This window comes from Bos mutus, chromosome 13, assembly GCF_027580195.1.
Source record: "Bos mutus isolate GX-2022 chromosome 13, NWIPB_WYAK_1.1, whole genome shotgun sequence".
In the NCBI taxonomy this organism is placed as follows: Eukaryota; Metazoa; Chordata; class Mammalia; order Artiodactyla; family Bovidae; genus Bos; species Bos mutus.
The window spans coordinates 60,222,440-60,244,980 of record NC_091629.1 but is presented as its reverse complement, the minus strand read 5'-3'; the positions used below and the strand labels follow the sequence as shown (position 1 = coordinate 60,244,980).

Sequence of the window (22,541 nt, the reverse complement as noted above, 5' to 3'; positions counted from 1 at the left end):
AGAAACACAAGAAACAGCTTATCCTTATTTCAAAATAGTATCTTCACCATAACTTTTATTTTTCATTGCCTTTCCAGGGAGCTCAGAGGACCTTGCTAGCAGCACAGACTTCCCATAGTTCACTTTTGAGCTGGGAGGAAAACAGTGTTACTGTGACTCTCATTTTACAAATGAAAAACATGAAGGCAAAAGGTGGCATGATTAACTCAGTCTCACTAGTCAGTATGGAATCTTTGAACAAATGGCTTCTTTTTCAAACACTGAAAACTGACTTCGAACTTGCCTGATGGTCCTGTGGTTAAGTATTTGCCTGCCAATGCAGGGGATTTAGGAACTGGCCAGAACGTGCAGGAAGGCTCTGCAACTCTTCCCCATGTGCAACCAAGGCTGTGACGCATCCTCAACCAACCAGAGACCACCACTAGGGGTTGCACATCCCCACTCGGCCTGGCCAGGGAGGCGATGACCCTCTCTGACAGGCTGGGTGGAGCCCCCGCTCACCCTCTGCAGGTGAGCAAGTAGCTGTCAGCCCTGACCAGCTGCCTTCGTGGGCCAACCGTTTGGTCAGAAAACCTGTAACATCTCATGCCACAAGGCCCAGCTAGTCATTCATAGGCCTATGAATTCAGAGCAGCCTTGAAGTTGCCAAGAGTCGGATACAACTGAAGCGACTGAGCACTCCCGTCATCAAAACTGCAGTATGGTGTCGGACCAACAGATTTCGTAGAAACGGATTCTTCATGTTGATGTATGGCAGAAGCCAACACAATACTGTAAAGCAATCATCCTCCAATTAAAAAATAAATTAAAAAAAAACACGGATTCTCATGAGAACAGTCCTTACTCTATTTACAGAATCCAGGAATGTTCCAGTACAACATTTTAGTTCACCTCTTGCCTTGATAGGAGTGACCCTCACCAGACCAGCACATGGACTCCCAAGTGGCAAGACAGGGGGTTGGGCCACGAGTCTGAGTTACCTGGGCTTGAAGCGGTGAACTGCGGCTGGTCACCCGTCAACAGGTCAGCAGGGCAAAGTCGCACAGTCGACAGGTGTGTATTCATTAACAGAATGCAAATGCAAAAACAGGCGTATGTTGTCCAAGGGAGCAGGTAACATGCCCTTCCTGACTGTGGGGAGTGTTCCCACAATGGGCTCTGGGCTAATGCGGACATCACAGTGGTTCCTAATAAGTCACCTTTTCCTACCAAGGATATTGTAGTTTCAATATTTTTACATCAAAATGAGGTTGCTTTCCTACTCTTTTTTTTTTTTTTCTTTCCGTACACTGGGACTTCATTGCTACGTTCAGGCTTTCTCTCGTTGTGGTGAGCAAAGGCTACTCCCCAGATGAAGTGCATGGACTTCTCACTGCAGTGGCCGGAGCACCACTGGACCGCCAGGAAAAGGGAAGCCCCTTTCCTACTGTCTCGAGCAAACTATAAACACGGAAGGCTAACTTGGATAAATTAAAGACACTCAGTAATACAAATGATTAAACATCACTAGATCTGTGAATTCATCCAGTCTGGCTCCAGGTCTGTAGAGTAGGCGTGGGGTTCCCCAGGGCACTCTAATCTTTGAGAGGGTTTGTGAAGGAACAATACCTTGCAGTAATGGCTAACATTTACAACTCTGCAAGGAATGGAGCTAAATCTTTATCTTAGTTAATCCTCCCAACAACCCAATCTCAATCTATGTAAGATAACATTACCATCCTCATTGTGTCAGTGAGGAAACAGAGCTCACGGTTAGGCTGAGACCACACCACACGTGACAAGCCAGGTCCCTTGAGCCAAAACCATACCCACCCTGACCCCTGTGTGTGTGTCCGCTCAGTCACTCCAGTCGTGTCCAACTCCGCGACGCTGTGGACTGTAGCCCACCAGGCTCCTAGGTCCACAAGGACTGTTAACACGTAACAATGAGCACTTTGAACCTCTGACTAAAACAAGTTCCTACATAGACCCTCCTAGAGAGAGACTTCTGGCAGACCTTCTTCAAGCCCAGGAAGGACGGACGTTTTCCCGGAACAGGTGTGGAGAGGAGGCCAAGGGAAATGGCCAGTTTATTTTTTTTCCAGATGAGATATTTGTGTGGTAGTATTCTGAAAATAGGAGTTTTTTCTTTTTCCATTGCCTGCTGTCCCCACCTGAGAGCAAGTGCCTTCCCAGGGGCCCCTCTGTCCACGTCAGTCCCCAGGGCCAGCAGAGCTTCCACTCCTGATGGCCAGCTTGAGTGAATGAATACGCCAAGGGCCCCGCTGGACTTAATTCACTGCTGAGAGCCAGGAAAAACAGCCCCATAAATCTTCCCCCACCGAGAAAAGGCGGGGCTTCCCACGATGAGATAAACAAATTGAACATTTCAAAGCCACCTGTTAGGTACTCACCCCAATTTGCATATAAATACCAACCGACAGCCTCCTGTGGTTAAACAAGATGGGTAAGGACGAGGGGGTTTATGGTCCACTCCTAGTGCTTGTCACAAACCAGCGCCAGAAAAGGCTGACCTCCGAACCTGCTTCACAATCAAGTGTCAGGCCTGGGAAATGACCCTTGACATTAGCATCCCAGAGGGACGGACTATCTGCCTTCAGGCAGCCTCCGACAGCAGTGCCCCCTCCAAGCTTACGGACAGGAAGAGTCCGGGGGAGTCCAGCGGGCTGGCAGCCACACCAGGTTTGCAGGGAAGTTCGCCTTTGAAAATGTTGACAGACAACAACAGTGCTGCTTTTGGAGAAATGGGGTTTCTCCTTTCCACACTTTATCTGTATTTTTAGCAAACACTACTGGAGGCAGGTTGACTTTGGTTTGAGCCAGGTCTCATGGAAAATGTAAATACATGTACATACAAAATATTGCTAAATAAATAAAGGGACTGTGGGAAACTAGAAATAATGCAAAGATTGGAAAGGCACAAATGATCATCCTCTACCCATACATTTTTTTAAATTTACCTTTGGTTATTTATTTCTTAAGAAAAATTATATATATATAATAAATGATATGATAAAAAATAATAATATAATATAGAATTGTTTTTACAGATTTCCTGGTGGCTAAGACAGTAAAGAATCTGTCTGCAATTCAGAGATCCAGGTTCAGTCCCTGGGTCAGGAAGATTCCCTGGAGAAGGGAATGGCAAGCGACTCCAGTATCCTTGCCTGGAGAATCCCATGGACATAGGAGCCTAGTGGGCTACAATCCATGGGGTCACAAAGAGTCAGACACAATTGAGCAACTAACACACACACATAGAATATTTTTGGCTACACTCGGTATATATAAATTATATTATATATTATGGTATTATATTAATATGATTAATAAATTATTGGTATATTTATATATAAATTATAAATATCAATAAGTTATTGATATATGTAGAAATACATAAACAATATCAATAAATTAATGCTATTGATGTTCTATCAATTTTATCATATGGGTTCAATCCTGGGTCAGGAAGATCCCTAGAGAAGGAAATGGCAACCCATTCCAGTAATCTTGCCTGGGAAATCTCGGAGAGAGGAGCATAGTGGGCTATAGTCCATGGGGTCACAAAAGAGTCAGATACAACTTAAGTGACGGAACACGCACATTATGATATTATATTAATTATATCATCATAGTGATATAATAATTATATTAAAATAATATAAACTATATAATAATACAATAAAAGAAAGCCCTGCAAAAGTCTAAATTATAAAACTGTAAATGGATGCACCAGAACCACTTGAGTTTTGAAGTGAAAGCATTTTCAAATCAAAATGCTAAATGTTTGAGGGGGGCAGGGGATTTATTTTTAACTTTTGGTGTGCTCTTGAATGAAAGACTCAGCAAACTATACACTGCTTTCATTACAGCCTCTGGTCAGAGGCTCATTTCCAAGAGAAGAAAAAAGCACTTGCTGAACTTGCCCCAGTGGGGCTGAGACGAACCATTAAAGATGAAATGGTGTGTCTGCCCGCACATTCCGGATCCTTGAACTTTGTGACGACCACAGCTCTCAGGGGCTTGTTCTTAACTCCTGAGAGAAACCATGTTTGACGAAACTTTGAATATTTTAAAATAATAAGATGAAAATACAACTCTTGGATTCATGCGCAGTGAGGACGTACTTCTTGGTGAGTCTGTTTCCTTCAGTGAGCTTAGAGGCTGCGCTAACTTTACAAGCTGGCCACACCTCAAACCCTTCATAAGTAATTCGTTTTCCTTTAGGCTGCCGGTAGAAACAATAGTTTGGGGTAAAGAAACAAACAGAAAGACAATGTTTATTTACTGACAATCTAAACTCAGGCACCTGTTGACAAGAAGCCTTGATCTTTCCTTCATCTCCTTCTCCCCTTGGATTTTGGAAATCTACATAGGTGACTAATCCTAGATCCTCCCTGCTGGGAGTTCACAGTTTAAGCCTTAAGTCCAGGTGAGAAATACCCAGTTCACCAAGGCAACAGTGAGTTAAAATCTGTGGTATCAAAGCAAGGATCCTTCAATTAAAAATAAATAATTTTTTTAAAAAATCACATCCACTACATTTAGTAAAACATGTTTCCACCTGAACATCTAACACTTGAAAAGAGATAAACTGCTTGAAGTGTGGTGTTTCTCCACTGTTCTCATCAGACCCAGGGCAGTTCCGAGAGGGAGAGACCCAGGATAAGGAGCTTCATGCATTTCGCTTGGTTTTCACTGCTTAAACAATTTTTGTTCCATTAGGTTTGTAACGCAAGATCTTTCAGTCTTCACATGTCTAAAAACAAACCGCTGACAAATTCCAACATCTACTTACACACTGTCTTTTTTTTTTTTTTTCACACTGTCTTGAAATTTGTTAAACATAAAATCATTCCAGGATTACTAAGACCCTTGGCTGGAATGGCCTTTGTTTATACATACAGTGTGTGATAAATACTAATAGTTATCAACTCATCTTCTCAGGCTTCTGTTCAGGCTTAGTCCAATATCAATCTAATCTGCAAGATACAGGCAGCTAAATACAAATTTGAAATAGCCCCCAAGAGGCCATCTGGCCACTGGCTACCAGGAAGAATGAATCTCCTTAAAGTCTTGACAATCTCCTTAAATGCCTTGAGACACTATCTAACTGCTTATCCAAAGAATCTTCCAAGATTGCTCATCAATGCCTATCTGGTTACCACCGTTCATATTCATACAAAGGGGAAAGTTTGCAGCCGAATGGAATGGTTGGTAGCCCTCCCTTAGTAACAAATACTTGTAAACTCTACAAAGCAGAACCATTGGAAAATTGCTGCCTTGTTAAAAGTAAACCCCTATCTGGTTAAACTCAGTCCTTCCCCCTTCTCAGTTCCATCTCCAAACTTCTGGAATGGCAGACCAGGGAACGATACCACCACACCACAGAACTGTTAGCAGTGTTAGCAAATCAACAAGGGTGTGTTTAAAGTCTAAAACTGTACTTCCAGTAAAGAGATGTCAAAACTTGAAAGTGTTTAATTTCATTATTTCATTGGATCTCAAATTCTCAGATCAATGATCTGATTTTTTTTAAGTCTGCAGAGTGAGGGCAACATGCACTGAATGAGTTGCAGGAGGTGAGGTGGGGAGGGAGCATGTGGATGTTGGAGCAACTTATTTTCTCATGATGACTATGATCCACAGAGTAACTAAATTAACTTCATCCAGGGAAATTAAGTTGCTCACTAAGTAGGGTGCCCCCCCAAAATTCAGAAAGTCCCCCAAGCCAACAGAATCATTGGATTTTGTTGGGACTACCTATGAGGCCAAATGTAATTGAATGCATCAATCAGACACATACTGTTCAAGCAGTTCTGACACCTTCTCTCACCTAACCTGGCTCCTGTGATCTTCTCAATGGATTAACCACCCGGAGCAGCTGAAATTCTAACAGAACTTCATTCTGTCAAATATGGAAAAACAGAATAGGTACACACAATGGAAAGGTTCTATCAGTTCAGTTCAGTTCAGTTGCTCAGTCGTGTCCGACTCCTTGTAATCCCGTGAATCGCAGCACGCCAGGCCTCCCTATCCATCACCAACTCCTGGAGTTCACTCAGACTCACGTCCATCGAGTCAGTGATGCCATTCAGCCATCTCATCCTCTGTCGTCCCCTTCTCCTCCTGCCCCTAATCCCTCCCAGCATCAGAGTCTTTTCCAATGAATCAACTCTTCGCATGAGGTGGCCAAAGTACTGGAGTTTCGGCTTTAGCATCATTCCTTCCAAAGAAATCCCAGGGCTGATCTCCTTCAGAATGGACTGATTGGACCTCTTTGCAGTCCAAGGGACTCTCAAGAGTCTTCTCCAACACCACAGTTCAAAAGCATCAATTCTTCGGCGCTCAGCTTTCTTCACAGTCCAACTCTCACATCCATACATGACCACTGGAAAAACCATAGCCTTGACTAGATGGACCTTTGTTGGCAAAGTAATGTCTCTGCTTTTCAATATGCTATCTAGGCTGGTTATAACTTTTCTTCCAAGAAGTAAGCGTCTAAGTAGCCATATAGATTATTCCAAAAGTAAATAGTTACAAACCAACATAATTTGTACCTAGGAGAGACTGTTGTTCAGTCACTCAGTCGAGTCCGACCCTTTATGACCAACCCCATGAACTGTAGCACACCAGGCTTCCCTGTCCTTCACTATCTCCCAGAGTTTGCTCAAATTCATGCCCATTGAGTCTGTGATGCCATTCAATAAAAGCAGTCAATTGAAAACAAATTTTTAAAAAGCTAAATCCAGTCTGCAGGTGACTGAAGGGCTTGCAAACCTCAAATGTGTTATCTGAAACACTAAAAAGTCAAACAAAAATATTCACTGTATAAATAGTAGGGACAAATAAAAACTTGTCAGGACAATTTTGAGGATTTAGGGGCCACTTGAGTTCATCCAAGACTCTTGTATTGGTAGGAATACCTACTTCCATGCAGCTGCTGCTGCTGCTGTTAAGTCGCTTTAGTCGTGTCAGACTCTGTGCGACCTCATAGAAGGCAGCCCACTAGGCTCCCCCATCCCTGGGATTCTCCAGGCAAGAACACTGGAGTGGGTTGCCATTTCCTTCTCCACTGCATGAAAGTGAAAAGTGAAAATGAAGTCGCTCAGTCATGTCCGACTCTTCGCGACCCCATGGACTGCAGCCTACCAGGTGCCTCCATCCATGGGATTTTCCAGGCAAGAGTACTGGAGTGGGGTGCCATCGCCTTCTCCGACCTACTTCCATACCTCCCCACAACTGTCATATAAAGTGTAATTACTGCCCCCATGGTATGGGGAACCAAACTTGAGTAGCCAAAGAGCCTAAGTGCCCAAGTTCACACAGCTGATGGGAATGGAGTCTACATAGGAATCCAGGCTGCGAGATGCCCAAGTGCTCTTGATTGCTCCCTTGGCTAAGTTCAACCTCATCACACCATGTAGCTTTTGAAGGTTTAAAGTTATGTGGGTGAAGAGACACAGAAGAGGACCAATTAAAGGCTTTAAAGAAAAAAGCTGTCCTGGCCCCAAAAAGGCTACTTCCAGACTCGATACTAGATGCCACCGCTTTCAAGCTTTTAGTCTATAATCAAGCCATATTGAAACCAGATTTACAAGATCTTCAGAAGAGACCTTTGTGATTTTCTAAAGCAGACATGTTTGGTATTTTAGGAGGGAGGTCAAACCCCCTATGGTGCAGTGTTTTTAATAAAATCAGTTCAGCAGAAATTAGAGACACACCAGTCAATTTCTAGGAAGCCTCGGAGCCATTCAAAATAAGGGAAGGGACGGGACGGGGAGGGGGAGGGGGGAATAACATAAAAGATGTAACCACAGACAGAGTTTTTTCAGAAGGGGCAGAATGTTTAAGGGGTGCAGATACAGAAATATCATGACAACCATTTATCTCTGGTTTGGGCAAATTTCCGCTTAAAAAGGGAAAATCACTTTTGGGGGGAGTTCTATGTCCACATTAAACAAGGACTGTTCCTGATCAGCCCAGCCATGCACTGACACCTCCAAGGAACGGCAAACATCTCTACGAGGGAAAAACAAACAAACCCGTCATCCTCCTTACATCACCGAATCAGGTAGGTCGCAATTTCATGAAGGGTCTTTTATCTCCACTCTTGGCAACCTCTACATTCTCACAGGGAACCAAAAGTAGACTTTATATTTAGCTCTTAGAAAAATCAAAGTGGAGAAACCTACAATATTTTTGCTGAAAGGCCAAGTTATGTGCAGATTTGACTTTAAAACTGGTGGCAGCAATACACAAATATTAAATAAGGGAGAGGATTTGTTAGGAAAAGAGACAGGGCCCACCTATTACGTGGCTACAACTAGAGCCCCACTGTGGGCACAGAGCCAGCAGCCTACCCAACAGGGAAGTGTGAACAGCCTTGCAGATTTAAGCTCAGCCCAAAAGAACCAGGTGGAGGCTTTTCTATTCATCTATTAAAGGTCTGTGATCTTAGCACCCACACACACCAGGGCTTCCCTGGGTCTTCTCCAGAGGAAGTTCCTGTAACTTCCCTGGAGTTCACTGTTGTCAAATTGTTTCAAAGAGGATGAATTTCAATCCTTCATGGTTTTATTTCCTAATGAATTCCTGAGCTCCTAATTAACTGGTATTGGGAAGAAATGTGATGAATAAGAAACAGCAGGGTGAGCAAGGAGAGGCCACTTTAGAATCCATGGTACTTGCACGATGCACTCATGACATAAGAACACAGAAGAGACAAGAAGCCTTTTAATCTTCAAGCCCCAAAACTACTGTAATTTGATCTAAAGCTTGAAAGAGATGGTGAGGGCAAAAATTTCACTAACTGGCCATTTTGATTCCTTCTCTTCCCTTAGGTTTGGAGAGTTAGGCCCCCAAATTCTTTAACTCTCTCAAAAAAAATGGATGCACAGAAAATGTAACACTTTATGAACTGTAAGTCACACATGCAAGAATTCTCAGTCTCAAAAAGCACAATATGAATGCCGTCATTTATTAAAACGCGTATTTATTCCATAGCCTAATTTATTTGGGGCTGTGGCTTATTAGTTATTAAATAACCTAGGTATTCATTTTTAGACTACTCATTTCAACTCAGATTCTTCCATCAACTGAGTGACGGCACCTGTCTTAAGGGACCCAAAGTATGCTGATCATAAAATATCCCCGAATATATGCAAAAAATCCTTTTTAACATTCATAAAAGGAAACCCCACAGGTACTCAAATATGCAGGCTATAGGTTAATTTTTAAGCAAAAGTTTCAAATATACAAAAGAATCAAGAAAAGAACCTACAAATTATTCTCATATTTAAGATAATAATAAAGACCCATTTTAGAGGAAAAGTACACATCTGGCATAGCTTTAAATTCAGGCTGGGCTTTATTGCCAAAGTCCTCCAGGAGTGGAAACACTATTATTTAGTGTGTTAGTGGCTAAAATCAACAGTCTATTTGATTATATTAATAAAAGAATCATTTGGGGGAGAAATTATTATTTAAATCTTAACTGACGTATAATGTTCACTATTGAAACTCTAAGATTGAGAAGTAAAAAAAATTTATCATTATAACACTCTGTTGAAGGAAGGTTTAAAAACTACAAGCATGAGACAATAATGTTTGGCTAATTTGGGGTCCAAAATATTTAATTAAGTCCAGAATAAACTGATGAATTAATTAACAGTAAAAGTAGACAGTGATTAACTTTGAAAAAAAAAAAAAAGATTCATTTAGTAGGCTTTTTTCCTTTTCTGATGGGAGGTAGAGACACATTTAAAAACAAATTCCAGAGCACTTGGACCAAGCTGATAAATATCACCTTTTGCTAAGGCAACTTCGGAAATTGATCAATGATATCTGACTCAGGTATAAATAAGTTTCCAATTTCTCTTTGATGAAAGCTAAAACCAGAATTATCCTAACAAAAAACTGTGGGTAAGACACTGAATGATGGGCAGTACACATTTAGAAATTCTCCACGCTGTAAGAAAATGACACATTGGCCATGTAAGAACAAACAAGATCTTGGTCTTGTTAAGAAAAAAAGAGTCAAGCCAAAATCTATAGTTGAGATCCTACACTGAGCAATCATAGGTCTTCAGTTGTATAATTAACATGTAGTTCCTTGCCCTTCCGGCTTAGTTTTTAATTTATGACAAGACACCACTAAATTTCAGACAAAATATATATATATATATATTTTAAATCTTTACAATAAATCCAGATGTAGGAGCTTACAGAGAACACATTTGTTTATTTAGGTACTCAATTCTAGCTCCCTCTGGATGCAAATAACCCTGGTAACAGTGTACAGAGTCCTCTCTTTGCTTTTTAATAATTTTAAAGGAAATAATACATTTTGACTGTATTTAAGTCTGTGCAAATAATCCTTCAGAAGAAATAGCCAAGATGCTGTTTGCAGAGGTCATTCCATCTCTCGCAGATGATGACGCGAGTTAGTTTTTTCTTCAGATAAAGTGCTCCCACCCAGCAGAACTCAAGAGGGTCCCAGACATCCAGTTCCGTGAGGCCCAGTCATACGAACTCCAGCTTCCCGTGCCCGCTGTACATGCCCCAGTGCACAAGCGACAGGATGCGGTCGTGGCTGAGGTCGGCTTGTCTCATCTTATCGCAGGTCAGACAGCAGTTCTCATGGCCACTCACGGGCACCATGCACTCCAAGTCCAACTTCGCCACCTGCCCCTTTTTGGAGTGGTGTCCATGGAAGCTGTAGTGCAAACGTGAGAGCATCTGCTGCCGCTGCTCCTGCAGCCTCTTGTTCTCGCTCCGCAGCATCCTCAGGGCCAGCATAATTAGCAACACCAGGATCAGCCCCCCAGCGATGGGAACTGCGATCACTGCTGCCCGGAACCACAGCTCTTTGGAGGACGTCAGCTCCTGCACTTTGGTGATGAGGTTTCTGTTACCATCGTGCTGATACCTGTTCCCTTGTCCTAGAGGGGGCAAAAGCAAACCCATCAAACATGGTCACCCTTTCCTGGAGCTTTGTGAGAGCATCTCTCCTTTTAAATGCAGTACCCCCCCTTAAAGGAGATCAAACCAGTCAATCCTAAAGGAAATCAACCCTGAATATTCATTGGAAGGACTGATGCTAAAGCTGAAGCTCCAATATATTGGCCACCTGATGCAAACAGCCGACTCACTGGGAAAGACCCTGATGCTTCGAAGGATTGAGGGCAGAAGAAGGGGATGACAGAGGAGGAGATGGTTGGATGGCATCCCCAACTCAATGGGCATGAGTTTGAGCAAACTCCAGGAGGTGGTGAAGGACAGGGAAGCCGGGCGTGCTGCAGTCCATGGGGTCACAAACTGTTGGACACAACTGAGTGACTGAACAACAGCAATCCCTTTAAACAGAGGTTTCCGATTCAATCAACATTTAGAACAGAAATGCTGCCCAACGAGGCAGAGGTGCTTCCAAAAACATTTGTTTATTTTGATTATTAATGGCCTTTTAATGGCTTCAAAATATTGGGAAAAAAAACAGGCAAAACCTATTATGCAGACAGATATCTAGGGCTCAGGCAGACATGAAAGTCACTCAATGGAGATGCATCTTTGCACCCAGCCTGGCTTCTCCCTCAGCCGTCTCTAATTACATCAACAACAAAATCAATAGCAGACAGACAAAGCCACGGCTGTCACAAGCCTAGAGGCCAAGCGAGGGTTTGGTCAGGGGGGTGCCACTCCTACCTGAGGCCTCCCCCTTGGGCGGGGTGAGGACATCCTGTAGCCCCCTATAGTTGCACATGTCTTCGTGACAGCACTCCAAAGAGGGCAAGGGGCTGCCGGAGTGGTTGCGAGCCTGTCTGGCTTGGCAGATGTCCGCTGTGCTTGCCAGGGAGTCCAGGCAGCCATGGGTGAGCGGGGAATTGGTGTTCTGAGGATCCAGAAGTCTGGAGAAGCAGGCGCTCAGCTCAGATTTACACATGTAACCAGTAGCCACGCAGTGGGCTGCATCACAGTAGCATCTGATTTCACCTGAAAATGATGGGCAATTGCATCAAATGGCTTCAGAGACCAGATAAAGCATCAGCTTCAACAACTGTGCTGTGCTAAGTCGCTCAGTCATGTCTGACCCTTTGAGATCCCATGGACTGTAGCCCACCAGGCTCCTCTGTCCATGGGGTTCTCCAGGCAAGAATACTGGAGTGGGTTGCCATGCCCTCCCCCAGGGGATCTTCCCGACCCAGGGACTGAACCTGTGTCTCTAAAGTCTTCTGTATTGACAGGTGGGTTCTTTACCGCTAGCGCCACCAGACCCCAAATTTCGAAGACATTCACTTTAGGGAATATTCAGCTGAGGGCTTAGAAGGGCTGACCACATGGATCCCTAGAGCCCCTTGTGCAAGTCAGTGCTCGAATCCCAAGTCAGGTAAATATCATCTTAGAAATGTATTAATCCACATAGCAGAGGATGAAAGTTCAGTGTAGGATAAGCTAGCAAGTAATTAAAAACACTTTTGTCTTTGAAGCAAAATAATCATCACCAGGATTTCTCCTACCGTAAGGTAAATTACATTATTGACTTGTTTTAATCCTACATGACCATACAACGTAAAATGCTAGGCTTTTTGATTTTGTCAGTATAAATATTTGATCGGAACTGCTGAATTGTTTACTACCTCGAAGGGCTGTGCCAAGGTTTAAGAGCTTTCGCTAACACCTTATAAAGTTATTAACTAGAAACACAACAATCTAGAAATTGCTCTGGTCAGGAGGTTTTAAAACTATGAAACTGGGCAGCTATTTGCAACCTCTCTAGAAAAGGCAAACTTTGCCTATAAAGATCTGTTCATGCAGGGGAGCTTTTAGTCAGATATTGTAAAACAGGAACTAGGCAGTTTACAATTAGTGGTTTGCTTGCCAAAGTCAATTTCTTTCAGCCCAAATGGAAAGTCATAAAACTGGGGGCAGGGAGGAGGGGGTGAAACTGCAAGGCTCCCTCCTCCCCCCACCCCTCAACTCCCCAGTTTTATGTGTAATTCAACATGGGATCTAAAACGGGAAACATTGAAACTGAAAATCCTCTGCTGCTTGAATGAAAAATCCTTAAGGAAACCTCAAATTTTTCTACAGGAAGTGATTAAAAGTTTCCTTTATAAAACTTAGTTTGTGAGTTGCAAGCGGGTTAACATTCTGCCACAAGATCTGAGACTTCCATGTCAATTTCTGGTTGAAACAATCTGGGGCTGGGAAAGATCACTCACATGATACTTGACCTGGTGGACCTCGGCCACTGTCACAGGCCACGGCTGTAGCCTGCTGTGAACTGAACTCAGGTACATGCCTCTCCCCAGCTTCTCCATCTGAAGTCTTAGTTACAGAAACCAAAGCTCTGAAACCAAAGCTCTGAAACTAAACACCAACACCAGGCACTGCTGCTCTACAAATCTCCTCCCAGCCTCACCTTTCTTCTTTCTCCTCCTTTCGTGAATGCCTGAGTAAGATGTCTCATTTAATTATCTGTCCAAATTCCATGCCACCATAAGGCTCCTAGTGCTTCAGTTCTTTAAAAAAAAAAAAAAAGAAAGAAAGAAAACCCAGCCAACTAAACACAGATCTTTGCCAACTTGAGTTTCACCATGCAAAGCCAGAGGTCCTCCTCCTGTCCTAGGTCTGGGCCAGGGTCCCTTCCCTTCTCCAGTAAATAAGACCTTCCAGTTAGAATCCTGCTTTGCACAAGTTCTTTACTCCTCTCTCCAAGCTTACCCGCTGTTTTTGCAGAAAGCTCACTGATTTTAAGCGGGTGATGACTGAATATCCCTAAGTCTGACAAATTCCACATATAGGTTGAAAGAAGAAATAAAACAGATTAAAAGTCCATGTTGATTCCATGCACTTCAGACCTCATGCAGAAAAAAAGAAAGCTGAATACAAGCAAAATGCTGCTTAAATGTTTATGAGAGCCTATTTTAAAGACTATATTTTCAATGACCTAAAACAGTCTAATAAAAATTTGACAGGTAACTAGGAAAGTTCTAACAACTTTTTTTTTTTAATTGGAGCCACATTGGAGCAAGTTGAATAGACTTTTGTGTTACTGTATTAAAACTATATTTCTGCCGTTTCATAAAGTTTCTTCCTGTGGCATGCGAAAAGGCCAGGAGGGGACTGGTATTTTGAAGCAGGGAACAATGCTCTTCTGTCTGCCCCCCTTTCTGGTTACTGTACGTGGTGATTAAACAAAAATGTCTGCTTCAGTCAGGACGGCTACAGGAGAGGCTGCTGGCTTCTTTTAAAGCTTTTGAAGTCCGCAGCAGTCAGAAACCTCTGATCCCCTAATTATATCATTATCAGGCGCATAGTTTCGGTATCTGTGACTTATGTCAGCCGCGGTCCGGCCCCGTTCGGCCGGTCTTTGATAGACCGGGAGGCTTCCCTCTGCAGGCTGCTACGAGGGCTGTTATTTAGGGTTAATTACAGCCTTTCTTCCAAAATAAATAAATACTGTAGCACATCATCTCTGCTGGCCCGGCTGATCCTTCAACCTCATGCCTGCTACATGGCAATTAGAGAAAAGGGGGCGGGGGGGTTGGTGGTGCAAAAGCTAAAAATGCCTCCTATTTTTTAGAAAAATTATCTGTTCACAGGACAAACAGTAGGCAGAGTTCGTGGCAGGGGAGGTGGAGGGCCCTTGAAATTCAAAAGAGAGTTGTCTGGGTTATTTCCACCTAAAAGGCGAAAGCCTGCAAAGGAAAAAAAAAAGAAACTGACCGCTGCAATTTTTTTTTTTTTTTTTTGAGTAGCGTTTATAAAATATGATGTGAGTGGGAAAAGGGACCGCTGACGGAGTCCACACCTTCCAGCCCCCAAGCAGTAGCGCTGCCCACACCGCTGCACGCGGACACACACCTGGGACACCTACACGCGGGGAGGCACCACTCGAGGGCTCACAAAGACAGTAAGACACACACACACGGACATTCACAGACAGAGACATTTAAACACGGAGACATTCCCAAGTGAAGATGTTCCAATACAGAGAGACACACAACAGACACACAAGTGCACTCATGGACAAAAACACTCAAATACAGACACACGTTCACAGCAGAGACACATTCAAATACAGAGTCGCGCACACAAACCGAGACACTCGGACTCAAACCGGGACACACACACGAAACACTCGGGCACGGTGCAACGGGGGGCGGGAGACTGCGGTCCCTCCCGGCCACTCCCGCCCCACGCCGCGGCTGCAAACGCTCAGAAGTTAACGACCGACAGACTCGCACAAACAGTTTGACAACCACTCGCCCCGAGGTCTCACACCACCTCCACGCGCCCGGCCTCGGGACACCGGGGTGGGCGGGTGGACCCGAAGCCACCGCCGCGACTTCTAAGAACAGACAACTTGTCGCGACCTGCTGGCTCGGCGCGGGAGGCCGCCTCTCCCGCCGCTAACAAAGCCCCGGGACCCCGCGGCCCTCCCCGGGGAGCTCGCGCCCCGCCGGCCGGCGGGCACCCACCTTTGGTGAGCAGGACCGCCATGGCGCAGAGTTCAAGCTGCAGCCAGATGAAGATGTAGCTGGAGTGGCGATCCATGGACGCCCCCCTCCACGGCCCCGGCGCCCCCGTCGGCTCCCGGAGCCGCGGCTCAGCTGCAGCCTACGGCTCCCGGCGCGCGTAGTGCATGGGTAATGCCCGGGGCGCGGGGCCGGGCCGCGGCCGGAGCATGGAGAGCGGCTGGAGGGGCGCGAGGGGCACAGTCCGGTTCCGCAATCCTGGCTCCCTCCGCTCGGCCCGACAGCTGGATGGGCTTCAGGCTCTGCTCTCGTCGGTCGGCCACTCGGCAGAAGGAACCAGCAACCCAGTGCGCAGACACCGCCCGCCGCGAGCTCCCGCCTGGGCCGGCCTGGGTCCGACCGGCTCCGCGCCGTAAATAGCGCCCCGCGCGGGGAGCCAGCAGGCCCCGCCCCACTCCGACTCCGCCCGGGCCCCGCCCCTGGCGCCGTGCGATTGGCCGCAGGGCTCCAGCCGCTCCGCCGGGGGGCGGGCCGGGCGCGGGCGGAGAGCTCTGCCCCGCGGCTCCGAGCGGCGCCGGCGTCTGGGCTGCGGGCGGCGCCGGCCGTCTCCCGCGCTCCCCCTCGCGGAGGCCGGGCGTCCGTGACCTTAGGGAGCCGCGGGTCGAGCTCGGCCTCTGGCCCTGCCTTTGGCCCCTGCTTCAGGGATCCTCCCCACCCGGCCTCAGGCCGGCGCGCCCCAACGTGTGGCTTCCTCTTCGTTTCCCCGAAACTCGCGAGGGACCCGCGTGGCCGCCTTTGGACCCGTCCCGCCGCGCGGCTGCCTCGGGAGCCCGGGGAAAGCCGTGGCGGACCCTAGAGTGAGCCCTGCCGGCCTGCTTGTGCCCGGGGAGGGCCTCAGGGCGCGGGGCGCTCTCCGCCTTTCTCCCCCTCCCCTCTGCGCATCCGCCTCGCTCGCCCGCCCTGTGATCAATAAAGCCCAGACAGACAGACTGTTGATCAGCAGGAGCCGCCGAGTTCTCCTGGGTAGACGGGACGAGTAGCTGGCTACAGACACTTAACGAAAATTAGCAAATCCAAAAGCACCCGGCGCCAGCGAGACGACACAGGCCGAGACTGACACTCAATTAACCACCCCCCAAACAGTCGCAGGCAAACACAGCGGCTGACCCTGATCAATATCAGCCTGGCGGTGATCTCCTTTCTGAGATGCTAATTCATTTATTAGAACTTGGGGGGCTGCCCGCCCCAGCGTACCCAAAGGCGGTTGGGGGGGTGGCAGGATGCTGTTTTTTATTTTTGTGGAAGTGAAATTCAGTTTAAAACTCTTATCTGAGGGCAGCTCTTTCCTCCTCTCTCCCCAAAACCTGGGATTAACAAAAGTCAACCATTTGCGAAATTTCCTTTTAGGATCAGCCAACATTTTGCGACCTGATAACAATGTCAAGGAGTGGGGCGGGGAAGAAAGGCGCATTTAAAGTTAAGGCAGGAGGAGCAGTCAAACCTTGAGGACTAGAGTGCAGAAATGAGCTTTAAGACTAAGAAAAACTATATATATTTATGTATATATGTCTCTAGGACTGAAAATCCAGGCGAACCTTGAAAAGTTGCTGGAAGTCCACAGAGCTTCAGAATGTAGTTAATGAAATTGCCTTTGAAAAAGAATGTCTATATGTAGAAAAATAAAATAATTTCATAAACTGATGTTCTGCCCATTACTTCACTAGATCAAAATTGCATCTAAAAGAGGAGAGGGCTGGTCCAGCAGAAGGTCAAAGAGGAAATTAAACTGGTTAGGGCACCAGGTAAACAGCAGGCGGTTCTTTAGTTGGGGGAGTGGTCGAGGAGGGGAGCTGCCCAGCAGCCCTGAGAAGGAGTTTGATTAGCACTTCCTGACATCTAATTCCTTGACAAGTTAACAGTTCTAAGGGGTTTATGCAGACAATACTGTTCTTGTAATGACACACTCCCTTTAACTCTAGAGTCAATTATTAGCTAACAGGAAACTTGGAGTATATTCATTCAACTTTTGGACCACCCATTGTAGTTCAGCCTCACAGTTTGTGCGTTAAAAGTCAGAAACTAAAAAGTAAATCACAAACAATGGAGCTGGCAGATAATAGAGATTATGAGCACAGTGGTGATGCATAAAGAAAGCAGAGGGAATCAGCCCAGGAAGACAAACAAGTCCAGAAGTTCTACTGGAAGCAGTGACATGCACCATGACTCCTAAAGACTGAAAGAATTGGGAGGGGACCATTACAAGCACAGGGGACTCCAGGAACTTGGGCATGATTTTCATTGATCGCACTGGAGCGTGTGGGTGGTAAGGAGGGGGTAGGTGGATGGGTGGACAAGCAATTCTTTATTGCTGGAGCATGAAACGTGGAGCAAGGAGTGGACAGAGATGCACCAGGAAATAACCATATTTACCTGTGATACAGATAAAAATAACTTTTTAATGGAAGAGGGTGTAGGGGGATGTGTTGATGAAAGTCATATTGTAGTAAACACTTTCTGAGTGCCTTCCCAGCCCTGTTCAGAGACTGTCCATTTTCTCTGGAGTGGGCATTGGCCGCCAGCCTAGGGCCCTCTGCCCTTCTGACGATAGCTTGTCACATGACAGTTGGACAAATTAGGTTCTCTCTTCTGGGTCTTTAGACTGAGATGCTAGTCAATCTCTAGAGGTCACTTCATGGAATACAAATTCAGAGTCCATCTGTGTGCAAAGCAAGAGGAAAAAAAAATGACAGAGATATGTAAGGTGGCACAGATGTTAACTATAAGGTCCTCTTGTTACTTAAGCTCTTTTACTTTTGACCCAAAGGGTTCAAACACTGATATTTATATTTTGCTGAATTAATATCAATTGTTATTCCAGGATGTATAATTTTTTTGTTCCAAGTACAATTCAGAATGAGAACGTCATGATCAGGCAATGATTCTACTTCTTTTGCTTTCATTATTAGCTTAATGGGCAAGCTTTTTAAATGGCTAAAAATTAGTTTTAAGAGAAACAAGTCTGCTCTTTAATGGTTTTGGAGCAGACATGGACTTTTCAACTAAATGAACTTGTGTTTGAATCAATATGGAAAATCAAAATCAGTTTAGGAATAATATGTCAATTATGAGGCTATATCAATAGTTGAGAGGATGAACAACAATTTTAATTTAATTTAAGGCTCAAGAAAAATTGCTTCTCTACAGAATTTTACTTGTTTTGTATATAATTTGGTTATTACTTTCCCACATGTAGGTTGATAAGGAGAAAATAGTAAACTCTAATGGGCTTTTTCTTTTATTTAAATCAACAAATGAAATCAGTGACCAAAATTCTTTTTACCCTTATGAAGAGAATTCTGAAAATATAAGCTGGGAACCAGCTATCTATACCCAAGAACAGAAAGCTGATTTGAGATGGAAAACTTGCACTAATTAAACATTATAATAGTTTTATACTTTCTAACAGTGTTCTAAATGTGATATATATGAACTATATACTATATAATCACAATATGCCACTATGATACATTTTCATGGTTGTCCTATACCACAGAAAAACACTAAAACAATTTTTTCTTATATTAAATAGGAGAAAAAAGAAAAAAAACCTCGAGGGTTTTTATGTCCTAACTCATTTTAACAAAGATATAAGTACCCTTGCAATCTCTGCTTACACAAATAATGCCATTATTTCCCAAAATTATACGAGATTCCCCATTTCAGCAATGCCTTTCTCCAAGATGCAGATGAAAAATAACTTCGTACATTTTATCCAGAAGCAGTGTGTTCAAGCTCCTGGCTAGCATGCAAACTATTGCAGTCTAGAGATAGAATCTAACATTTCTGCCTGTTATACAAATCTCCTACCAACCAACAATCCACGGAGGTTAGATAACACTTTGAATTCCCAGTAGCAGGGTTTTTTTGAAGTTTTGTTCTCAGAAGTTAGGAGGGCAGGGCTAAAATTTACTTTCTTTGGAATATGGTCAAAGGTGAGAGATTAGCCCAGCTCAAAGGAATGACTGTCTAGTGTAAAGTTTTTCTTTTCTTTTTTCTTTCAAAATGGAAAAGGAGATAAAGAATAGGGTGCAGAGTCCAGGAGGTAGTGTGATAGGGCCTAGACAAAAAGAAGAAGATTCCCAAACGTCCATTCTCCCACAAACTAGCAAAAATGCTGTCGAGTCTTACAAACACCATAGATCTTACAGATAATCTAGAGCAGTAGTCCCCAGCATTTTTGGCACCAGAGGCTGGTTTGGTGGAAGACAGTTTTTCCACGGGCCGGGGCAGGGATGGTTTCCAGAATATTCAAGTGCATTACATTAACTGTCTACTTTATTTCTATAAAGTATCCATGGAGTATCTGTTGAGTTGAGGTTTTCTTAAAAAAAATTTAAGGCAACTAAGTTTAGAATACAGTAAGTAACAGGGACTTCCTTGGTCATACAGTGGCTGAGATTTCTTCCAGTGCAGAGGATGAGGGTTCGATGCCTGGTTGGGGAGCTGAGATCCCACATGCCTCAAGACCAAACATTCCAAACATAAAACAGAAGCAGTATTGTAACAAATTCAATAAAGACTTACAGGAAAGAATACAGTGAGAAACAGATTAAAAGAACATTATGAATTTAACAGTGGACATCGTTTATAATCAAATAGTATCAAATATATTCTGTGTGATCCTTGATACAGTCTTTGTTCTATTGACTTATATTAATATAGTCTCCACTTCAGCCAGTAGAACTTCTGGAAGTTATTCAATAATTTATACTGGTTTTGCCTACCTGATGTCAAATAACCAGACTGATCCCTTTTGTTCTTTTAACTAAAATGGTAAGTTAATCTTTTAAAGCAGAGAAATTACCTTAAATTCCTGCTTAAAGGAACATCCTTGACCCAGAACGCTGTTCAAATTCATTCAATGAATAGTATTTGGGGTTCTATCTTCTCAACTGGCAATACTTCATTTGCCTTTTTGGGGGATTTTCTTTTTTCTTTTTACTGTTCATGTACAAAACACTGAGGGCTTACCTGTTGGCTCAGTCAGTAAAGAATCCTCCTGCAATGTAGGAGACGCAGGTTCAATCCCTGGGTTGGGAAGATCCCCTGGAGAAGGAAATAGCAACCCACTCCAGTATTCTCACCTGGGAAATCCCATGGACACAAGAGCCTGGAGGGCTACAGTCCATGGGGTCACAAAACAGTCAGACATGACTGAGCAACTAAACAACAATAGCAAAACACTGAAATTCAAAGCTTTGATACTTTCATTAGACAATCCAACATTTAGACTCTTGCTTGACATTTGGCATCCTTGCCTACTCTCCAAAACCCGCCTGTATTTCCACGGTTCTACATTTATTCAAACTTATACATGGGGAATAGCTTCCAAGACTTTCAGTGAATGCCTGAAACCTTAGATAGTACCAAACTCAATATAGACTATGGGGATTTTTTTCCTCTTTATACATACCTAGAAAAGAGTTTAATGTATAATTTAGGCACAGTAAGAGAATATCTGAATTGCCAGCATCACTCTCATTGCACTTTGGGGCCATTATTAAGAGTAAGCATCACTTGAACACAAGTACTGGGACCATGACAGTCCATTCGATAATTGAGAGGGCTGTGTGTATGTGTGTGTGCTCAGTCACTGAATTGTGTACAACTTTTTGCAACTCCATGGACTTTAGACTGCCAGGCTCCTCTGTTTATGGAATTTTCCAGGCAAGAATACTAGAATGGGTTGCCATTTTCTACTCCAAGGGATCTTCCTGAGTCAGGAATCAAACCCATATCTCCTGCATTGGCAGGCAGATTCTTCACCACTGTGCCACTTGGGAAGCCCTGAGAGGGCTACTAAGTAACTAAGAGACAGGACACCCTGAACTAGAGGATAATTCACAGGAATGATCCCAGGGTGAGAAGGACAGCAGGAGATTTCATCACACTGCTCAGAATGGCATGCAAGGTAAAACTTTTGAATTGTTTATTTCTGGAATTTTCCATTTAATATTTTTGGACAATTCAGCAGGTAACTAAAACCTTGGGTGGATATCAGAATTGCAGACAAGGCGGGGACTACATTAATGACGTCTCTCCTCCAGTTATTCTCCTCTAATGCTGGATCTTCCAAACTGAAATCTCATTGCCAGAACAGAATGATGTCTTTTGCCGTGGAACTTTGAAATGACTAATATTTGCCATCATGTTTCTGTCCCTGCCACTGTTCTTATTTCATAACGGTTTCCAAGGAAATAATGAGCTATACAGCATTTGTCTTACCATTTACAAAGTATTAAGATACACATTAAATATGATGTATGCCTTCAACCCGTGAAATGGAATGCCATCCAGATGAACATATCTTCTAATATTTAATGCATTTCAGGGAAATGTACCCTATGGGCAGAGGTTGTGAAGAGAGCCCTGAGCTGCCCTAAGAACATCACTGAACAATTCTTGCTCACATCCTTGATATCAGAGGAAGAACTTACAATGCGTTTTCCCCCATATTCAATAGTCTTCCTTTGTTCCCCTTGGTCACCTAACACATCAGCTCCTATTCTGCTGTGCATTTGTTTAAACACAAGTAACTCCCCCCAGCACTGGCCCATTCATAGTTTGGGGTCACTTGCCTAGATTTTTAGCCTATGATTTCAAAGATATCATTTAAAATGTGCACATTTATAATTCAGTCAAATTTGTTAAATTAGAAGAATAAGAGACACACTTAAAGATGCGTTCTTTTAGGAGGGGTTTCTTGGGAAGACACAATAGGTTTATTGTAAGTATATGGCTAGTCGGTCATTTATAAGCATTACTTATCTTCCCTGGAAGCCAGTAACGCTGAAACCGGAAATTAGAACATTTTGGGTCTCCTTTTCCCAGGGTTCTCCTTGCTTCTTGCCTCTCTAACGGACAGCTGGCATCCTTCCCCCATTTCTAGTTTTTGCACTTCATAACTTCTGTTTGCTTTTATACAATCAGAAGCCCCCGTTAGAGAGGTTGCTGTTCAGTTTATGGAGAGACAATTTCAAAATGCTTAGTTTTTGGTACGAT

General features: G+C 44.1%; 1 protein-coding gene across 1 annotated transcript; it reads right to left on the bottom strand.

Moving 5' to 3' along the window:
* Window positions 1–9,660: 9,660 nt before the first annotated feature.
* On the bottom strand, window positions 9,661–15,894 carry BAMBI (BMP and activin membrane bound inhibitor). Its single transcript, XM_070381825.1, has 3 exons — window positions 15,483–15,894; window positions 11,704–11,991; window positions 9,661–10,943 (listed from the first exon to the last, which is right to left on the bottom strand). The coding sequence occupies exons 1-3, from the start codon at window positions 15,556–15,558 to the stop codon at window positions 10,525–10,527; spliced, it is 783 nt and encodes a 260-aa protein (XP_070237926.1). The 5' UTR covers window positions 15,559–15,894; the 3' UTR covers window positions 9,661–10,524.
* Between the last annotated feature and the right edge of the window lie 6,647 nt (window positions 15,895–22,541).

Bases quoted from the DNA above. Each gene is read 5' to 3' on its own strand.
- BAMBI (XM_070381825.1), bottom strand. From the start codon at position 15,558: ATGGATCGCCACTCCAGCTACATCTTCATCTGGCTGCAGCTTGAACTC. The intron at 11,992-15,482 runs GTGGGTGCCCGC...CATCATTTTCAG, and splicing joins GGCGGTCCTGCTCACCAAAG to GTGAAATCAGATGCTACTGT. The intron at 10,944-11,703 runs GTAGGAGTGGCA...TGCCCCCTCTAG, and splicing joins GCCCAAGGGGGAGGCCTCAG to GACAAGGGAACAGGTATCAG.